Below are 8583 nucleotides of genomic sequence, written 5' to 3' on the forward strand. Positions count from 1 at the left end.
GCTCGCCGTCCTTTCCCGGCATGCCGAGCGCTCCGGCGGCGCGATGGCGGCGGAGGCGTCGTCTCGGAGCTCGGATATGTTTGACGAGATCGTGATGGCCGAGGAGAGGTGGGGCTGGTCGGGGAGCCTGGACGGGCGCCACGGGATCTCGCGGGGCTAGGCGGGGCCGGAGCGGGACTCTTCGCTAGCTGTGGGTAACGGTCGGCCCGGGGGGAGGGAGGGGAGGCCTGAGCCTGAGCCTGAGCCTGAGCCTGAGCCTGAGCCTGAGCCTGAGCCTGGGCCTGAGCCTGGGCCTGGGCCTGGGCCTGGGCCTGGGCCTGGGCCTGGGCCAGGGCCAGGGCCAGGGCCAGGGCTTGGGCTTCGGCTTCCAGACGCGATAGTAGGGGCTGAGAAGAAAAAAGTGAGGGGCGAGGGGCGGTAATGAGCCCGGGGAAGGGGCGAGGGAGAAGAAGGGTTGGGGAAATTCTTCTCTTTGCTCTTGCTGAGCGACCGACCTGCTCGATCTTGGCTCTTCCACCATGTGGAAACTTGACCCGGAGTTGTGAGCTTGTAATTAGCTGTGTAATTTTGATGAAAGTACTGAGCTGGATTGCCGAGTGCGTTGTTCTTGGCACATTATGATAAACTTGTGTGAAGAGGTCACAGTGTTCATAATTGCATCTTAATTTAAATCAATGTTATATGATATTCCTAAATATGGTCAATTGAATTTCTGAGATGATACAGCATCTTCTGAGATGATTGTGTGCAGCATGAATTTGATATGAAATGCAAATAGGTGCTAAAAAATTATTATTCTGTCTTTATAGGTTTCATGGTGAGGGGTATCAGGAGGGGTATGCTGAAGGCAGTCACGTTGGAGTTGTTGAGGGAAGGAGGTATGGATCGCTCCATGGTGCCAAGATTGGGTCTGAGGTAAATAGGAAAATACATCAGAATCACAATGTTTTTGTCATTAGAAAATTCTTCTAATATAGAAACTGTTGGGCAAAGCCCAATATATTGGTAGTCTGAGGCCTGCTGTGTTATACTGCTTTGTATGTGCCCAGGAGGGCCCATAAAACTATTTTAAAGGTGGTGTTTTGATTTGAACAGTTAAGTAGATGGTTTAGTGTTTTCTGAGTTTATTTGCTTTATGAGATTTTGATAATTTTTTTTCTGAAAGGGAGAGTAAGGAGAGACAAATAAAATCAAACAAGCTTGCCCAGAAAAAAATGATGATAAGACTGTACATTTATTTTTGTAGCTCAAAATTGTGGCTATAGGTCCCCCATACCATCTCCTGTGGCTCAGTATTAGGACATGGAACACTGAGACACCTTGGGTGTAGAATTATAAAGGGGCAATTCTGGGTGTCTCTGTTGCACTTCTTGTTATTTCTAAGACTGGGAGAGTTTGTTGGTTGAGGCACTGTTATTCTTCAGTGCATGGAGTCAGTTCTGTGAGTTGGCACCCTCACACAATGGCACACCTGAATCAATAAACCTTCCTAGAAATGAAAGGACTGGAGAGTGGTGGTGAGGCACCTTAACTTGTCTCATATGTCCAGCTCAAGTTTATCGTAACATGGAGTGTGTTCAGTGCTGTACAACGTAGTTATAGCATTTTTGGACCTGAACTGGATTTTTTCAGCTTTGATGGGAAGCTGTACTACAGGATTCATGGCAGGCCTTATTTCAAGTACAGCACCACAAATCTAAATCTGTTTGATTTATGGAAGCCCTTTGATAATATGGCAGTTTGCCCTTTTGATATTTTCAGGTTTCAGAAATTTAATTAGCTACAGAAAGAAGAGTAGCAATGGTATTAATCCATTTTGAAATGAAAAAGGTAAACTGTCAAATTCTGAAAGGACAGCTATAGTGAAATTTTGGGTTGCATTTGGATGTGATACAGAGATTACAGTCATGAAATATTTTCCTGCTTACACTACAACTGTGTAGTTCTAAGGTGAGAATGTTAAACAGCAGCCTTCAAAGCCAGATAGTTTTATACAAAATGGTCCTAGACAGACCATAATAGAGAAGTGCTCTAATCTACTTATATTGGGAGAGCTGCAGCGGACAGTAGGATTGTAGATGGCAAGTCATGTTAAATGAGAGAAAGAGTGACTTGGGTAATCAAAATTATGATGCTGATCTGATACTGGCCTTGGTCAATAGAGAGTTAAAGTAAGAAGTTGTAATTAAAGTGTGTCTGTTTTCAGGCACATCCCTCAGGCAAGGCTAGACACGGTCTCTGCTTGGGCTCAAGCAGAAGATTGGCACTGTGGCCCTGTGGTAAAACAGTGCTAATTAAGCTGAGAAGTCTGTGGCTAAGCATCCGGGGGCCAGGTGTGTTTTACCGTAGTAGCTTGCGTTTACAGCGCTGGTAACTGCTATATGTGTCAGTTGTCTCCATTTACCTTGGGTGTCTAAGCAGTTTTGGGCATGCAAATTTGCTGTCAATGAAAATTAACTGGAAGCAAGTCAGCTAACTTTTGTTTCAGATGTCTGTGTTGTATTTCTGTGAAGGCTAAGTAATTTTTGAAAGGGACTCCAGCTGACTTATCCAGTTGGTGCATTGAAGAACTTATCTATATTCCTATTTCATTTGGTGTCCAAAGTTGTAATGAAAAGTTCTGGCAGCAAGGTTAGCTTAGCTCCTTGTGCTTCTTTCTGGTTCCATGCTACCCTCTTGAGTTAGGTCGGTAAAATAGTTTGCTTATTAACTCAGAAAAAAAGCATGGCTTCCTCTTTGGTTGACTTGGTAGCTCCCTCAGTCCAGCTGGTACATCTTTTTCATGGGCTCTGCATGGGCTGCTTAAACTGAGAGTGCTGCAAAAATGAATACTTACCAAAACATCTTAAACAGGTTGTTTTCTAACTTTCTCCCTCCTGCTACATGTTAATAAATTTGGGAGTTCAAAGCATATAAAGCATGGCTAGTGTTTTGCAGAATTGCTTTTTGTGCTGCATTTTAAATATTTTATCCTCTGATGCTAAACAGATTCTTATGAGAAGTTTTCTGACTCTTGTACTGTGTAACACAGGGAGCCTTCAGTTATCCTACCCTAATTTATTGAACTTTCCAGCATAGAAACATATTTGTATACCCAGTGATTTGTTTCCTGAAGAATGGGATACAATGTAGTGCTTTATTTTTGTTTGACTATATATGCTACATGTATCTTTTTTTTCCCCTCATGACATTCTGATAAATTCACAGATTGGCTCCTATCTTGGGTTTGCACTGACATGGCAGTGTCTGCTCCAGAAAAGCGTGGATGAAAAGAAAAGGTAAGGTTAAAAAAAAAAAAAATACTGTTCCTTTAATACAGTTTCAAATGTTGGTGTCCAGTTTTACCTCTTCCCCAATGCAAAAGAAATACTGAAAAACACAAGACAGATGAGCAGAGGGCCCCTAGGGTGGTATCATATGCTGGACCACGTGATACTGAAAAGAGGATAAGGGAACTTGGTTTATTCAGCCTGCAGAAGAGAAGACAAGGGAGATACCTAGTTGTAGCATATAAGTGGAAGTTCTAGATAAGGTGGAGACACGTTCCTTGTAGAAGTGCACAGTGAAAGGACAATAGGCAACTTTCACAATTTGAAACAGGTTAAGTTCTAATGGGGCATAAGGAGATGGTCCTTCCCAGTGCAAGCAGCTAAGTGCTGAGAGAAATTGTCCAGAGAGACTCTAGAAGCTCCGTCTCTGTAGACTTTCAAAATCTGGTTGGAGATGGCCCTGAGCAACCTTGTCTAGCTCTGAAGTTAGTACAGTTTCCACAGAAGGTGGACTAGATGACCTCCATCTGTCCCTTCCAACCCGCATTTTTCTATGATTTTCATTCTTTTCACCATATTTTTTTCTCCGTCCAGTTTTGATTAATTTATCTGACAGAATTGCCACCGTACTGTCAGCCATTTTGATATGTGTTCTGGTGAGCTTTTTTTATTGCATTTCTTTATTTTGCTCAGTCACCTAATCAATGTTTCTGAAGGTTCTTGAATATTTCTCAGCTTTTGGCAGGTAAGTTAAAAGGGAAATCTTAACTTTGTCAGTTGTGCTACAGCTTAATTTCTGATTATGGCTTAGATACGTATCAAATACACATTCTCAGGGAGCTAAATGGGAGAACTCAAAGAAAGATGGAGGGCTGGGTTCTATGCTCAGAATTATATATAAATATTAGTATAATTTTCATATTGATGGTTTGAAAAAACTTCTGTAGTAGGCTCATTGGATTTTCTATTTTGATTTGATTTTTTTTTTTGTAGCAAAAAGATAAGGGCTCTGGATTCATTAATAGGGATGATTCAGAAATTCCCATATGAAGACCCCACTTATGATAAGCTGCAAGAAGATCTGGAAAAAATCAGAGGAAAATTTAAACAGGTTTGTAGGATTAAGTTGTTATTTTAGCACAAAATGGTATTAATTTCTGAAAATATTTAGTCTCTAAACCTGCTCAAAACCACAGTGTTTGTGCAGAGTGATTATTGTTCTCATTTTGCAGTCATAATAAAAATACTTGCAATGAGTTAAGTGAAAATACTTGATAGTTGAAAATTCCCCAACCGACAGCAAATGCAAAATAAAAGAAAAATGTCTTTTAAAAGGAAAATTGAAAATATTATTTGACAATGAATTAAAAGTGGGACCAAAAGAAGAGAAATGGAGGAATTGGGAATTTTGTTGAACAGTCTTCTTGGAAAATAGACGCTTTGAAACACTTCTGTGTATTCCTTTTTAGGTTTGTTCAATGCTAAATATTCAGTCCGATTTTAGAATCGGTACTGAAAGATCTTCACTAACATTTTGAATATAACAGATGAAGATAAACATGGAGGACCAAAGAAGAAACATTTAAAAAAACCCCAGATAGCTGGAAAAGTGTTTATCTACTCTTATTTCAAACAGAACTAAAATAGTGAAGAGGTGCTAAATATTAAAGGAGAAAGGGAAGAGCATTGACCTTGCAATAGTACTTCTCATATGTCATTTAACATTTATTATCTCCAGGTTTTATTTAGGATCACTGAAACACCAGTGTGTAAACCTGTTAAGCAGAAATATTTGCTTTAATTCCTCACTATCCTTGCACTGATAGATTAATTCCTCAAAAGGAAAACATATGCATTTGCAAAGTTTCCTTTTTTAAAGGGTGTATGTTATTTAAAAATCTGTGTATGCAGATCATTCAGTTTACACGATGTGTAGATATTGTAGGTGAAGTAAAATATAATGAATTGCCTGCAGACTTTGCAGTAGGAAACATTTTTGTGGGTAGAGGGTAGAATGACAAATGAAGTCAGAATGCAAAAGAGAAACATTAACATACCTGCTCATAAAGTAGCTGCAGCTCAGAACATGAAATTTGCACTTTCCACTAGTTCTGCAGACTGATCCAGTGTGGGGGAAAAGCCCCACCAAACCTCCCAAAAACCAAACCCAAAAGCTAGCAATTTAAGTGATCAATGAGAGAAATGTGACTGCCAGAAGAGTTGTGATACTGATTTACTGTATTTATTAGTGCCTTTTATCAAGGAATAGCTTTTGATTTTCCAGTCTTGAAAATACACTCTTTATTCTCATTCCAAGAAATGGATGCCGTCAGCTAAATGTATTCAACTATGTTAGTTAAGAGACATACAGTCAATTATTTTACCTGAAAGGTGTTTTTAGGTTGGGCTGCTGGATGTCTTTGCATGCCATTTGTAACACAGTTACATAATGAATTCTAGAAGACCTTTCATCAGTTAGCCAGACATGCCTATGTTACAAGTCCACATGGCCTAGTGTGGCTTCATAAAGAGAGAGCTGACTACCATGGGTATCAGAAGCTATATGCAGGGTAAACTATCTCAGGTGAAGGAGGTGTTTTAATATGGCCATATCCTTGAACAGCACTGCTTTGTGCCATCTAGACCTCAATGCTGTTTTACTTGTACAGCTTTTTTATTTTACAAGAAAATAAGCAACTTGAATTTTTAAAACGTTCACTTGGTATTCACGTCTGGGATATGAAGGACATACTTTCTGCTAAAATTTTTTTATTTTGGACTCTGAAGATGAAACAGTTTTGCTGACTGTATGGAGGGAGTTGTATGCATATATATCAATTTATTTCAAAATAATCTTTTACTTTTTGTCTTTTTTCCTGAGTATGCAAGTATGCCAGTATCAGAGGCTTTTCTTAATAACTGGTTGCTGGTGTACTTTGTTAATTGTCTTACACGTGTAAGTGTTCAAACAGCTTTGATAGACATAGCGAGAGTCAGGGCCATCTAGTGGAGGAGGTCATTGTATTGTGTAAGAAATAGATTATAAGTTCACAAACATTTACACAGATTGAAATTGTTAAAATAGAGTACAGAACATATGTATGCATGATACAGCTCTTCTAATTATGTGGCGAGTTTCTTTGAAATAAAGTGATGTTGAGGTAGGATTCCTTTGTAGATGTTTCCTCATGTGAGATCTTGGAAAGGACGTGACAGTGTTGATGGTCTCTTCATTTAGGGCAGGTTGAGTACATATAGCTTTTAATTGTTATGCAGCTAAACCACTGGGAACCCAAACAAGCACCAAACTGCAAGTATCTGAAAACAGAAACAAAATAAAATAGCATACCCTCTAATCTCTGTACATAGATAGGCACAAAACAGAAAGATACATACTAGAGAAAAGAAAGCTAATCTGACTTTATAATCACTTCAGAGAAATCCAAGTTTGAAAAAGTTGTCTTTGCATCCACAAACCAGTTTATTTTTGCAAATCAAAGTATTTTACCTGTTTACTTCAAAGTAATGAAAGGTACTAGATATTCATCTGTGATTCACTTCAACTCAAAATATTTTTTGTTGAAATCCATGAATTATGCTTTAAATAAACTCCCCCTGGATCTTGGTCTAAAAAAAGGCAGTTTTGTTGTTCTTCTGAATGATAGTACAAAGAGAAGTAAATACTGGAGGTCTAAGTATTCATGTTTTAAAATGTGGCCTTTTTTGGAATCTTTGTACATGGTTTACAAAAACGTATGTAAAAGCAAGGGAAGGGACGTGAGAGCTCAAAGTATCTGTGAAACATTTGATTACTAGAAGTGTATAAAATGTAAGTTATATGCAAAGTGCTACTCTAGAGATTGTATCGAAAAGAAAATTATTTTTGTTCGATTAAGGACAGAAAGGATCTTTGCAGATCAAGCGGTTAATGACTTATTTTGAAAGTTAGTTTGGTGGCTAATTTTCTTGTATTGCTTTAATTTAATTTCTAACAATTAAATTTACATTATTAGAATAAATTATTTATATATCTATTTTTTTTATATATATATACATACCTTTAAGTATAAAGATTGTAGCAACGAGGATTTCAAACTGGGATATGCAGGTTTAGGGTTGCCTGTTAGGTCTTTAGTTTAACTCTGTATGTGTGTACATACTGATGGAGTCTATTATTCCACAAGTCTGTATTTTTCTGAATATCTTATGTCTTGTATGGGCCTGATGGTGTTTATTAAATGAGGTACAGTTAAAAATTCTGTTGGATATGTAGTCGTACACTTTCTTTGGTGCCAGCTCTTTAAACTGTTTTCTCTAACAGAGTTGTGGGGTTTTCTGTGGCATTCAGGGCTGTAACAGTGGAGTCTTCACAGCATACTGTAGGGGTATTTTTATACCTTGTTTACAACTAAGGAGTTAGAGCCCAGGTTACATCAAGAATATTGATTTGCCTTGACCAATGTGAGATGTTTAATGTGACTTGTTCCAAATAATTTTGCATTTTGAGTACTTGAATACTTCAGAATGTGTTTCTTGCCAACGTCAAGAGTAGCTATGAGTACCTAGCTTTTTTGCATGTTTGCATTTGTGCCTGTGTTTCTCAGATCAGTCACGTAGAAAATGAGGAACATTACAGTTAGCAAACACCTGTGAAAGGTGTGTGCTTAAGCCAACTAGAATGTTACTGGGGAAGAGAAAAACCATCAAAATTTCGAAAACCAGTGTTCGGTTTTGTGAGATATAAGCGTATGGTTTCTTTTCTTTCGACGCCTTTCCTGTTATGTTAACATCTTCCTAAAATCTGTAAAAAATGAAAACAAATTCTTACAAATGGCTTCATGAGTTTCATGCCCGGCTTACTCATCCTGTGTCTTGAATGGTCAGGACTCTGGTGGAAGCAAGCGTTACACTTTAATTAAAGACTATCAGAAGATCTGTGCACAGAATAAAACTTCTACGGCTCACGGTCATTCAGACATTTCCTGGTTTGAATGCTTGACTGTGCAACTTAAGTATTGCTTTAAAGACCGGTTGGAAAAGATATGGGAGAAAATGCAATTTTGTAGATTATAATATTGGCTATTAATAAAGTGGGACATAGAGATTGGGGGTCTGTGCTGTATCGTCAAACAGGTTTGAAATTTTGCAAAGTGCTTTATCTGTTAAGAATAGTTAAGATAGAAAATTTCTGCTAAAATTATTGAAGTTGCTAACACTTAAAAATATATCGCTGTATTCACCACCTCTAGTTATTGCTCAGTAGTTAGGGAGGAATGTTTGAAACATAATTTACAGATTTCTGACTTGTCTGGGC

At 38.4% G+C, this 8583-nt stretch overlaps 1 protein-coding gene across 1 annotated transcript; it reads left to right on the forward strand.

The window, feature by feature from the left end:
• On the forward strand, window positions 1-7641 carry LTO1 (LTO1 maturation factor of ABCE1). The gene is made up of 5 exons (XM_068399374.1): window positions 1-108; window positions 810-915; window positions 3208-3278; window positions 4263-4380; window positions 4739-7641. The coding sequence occupies exons 1-5, from the start codon at window positions 44-46 to the stop codon at window positions 4805-4807; spliced, it is 429 nt and encodes a 142-aa protein (XP_068255475.1). The 5' UTR covers window positions 1-43; the 3' UTR covers window positions 4808-7641.
• Window positions 7642-8583: the final 942 nt, after the last annotated feature.

This window comes from Nyctibius grandis, chromosome 4, assembly GCF_013368605.1.
Source record: "Nyctibius grandis isolate bNycGra1 chromosome 4, bNycGra1.pri, whole genome shotgun sequence".
NCBI lineage: Eukaryota > Metazoa > Chordata > Aves > Nyctibiiformes > Nyctibiidae > Nyctibius > Nyctibius grandis.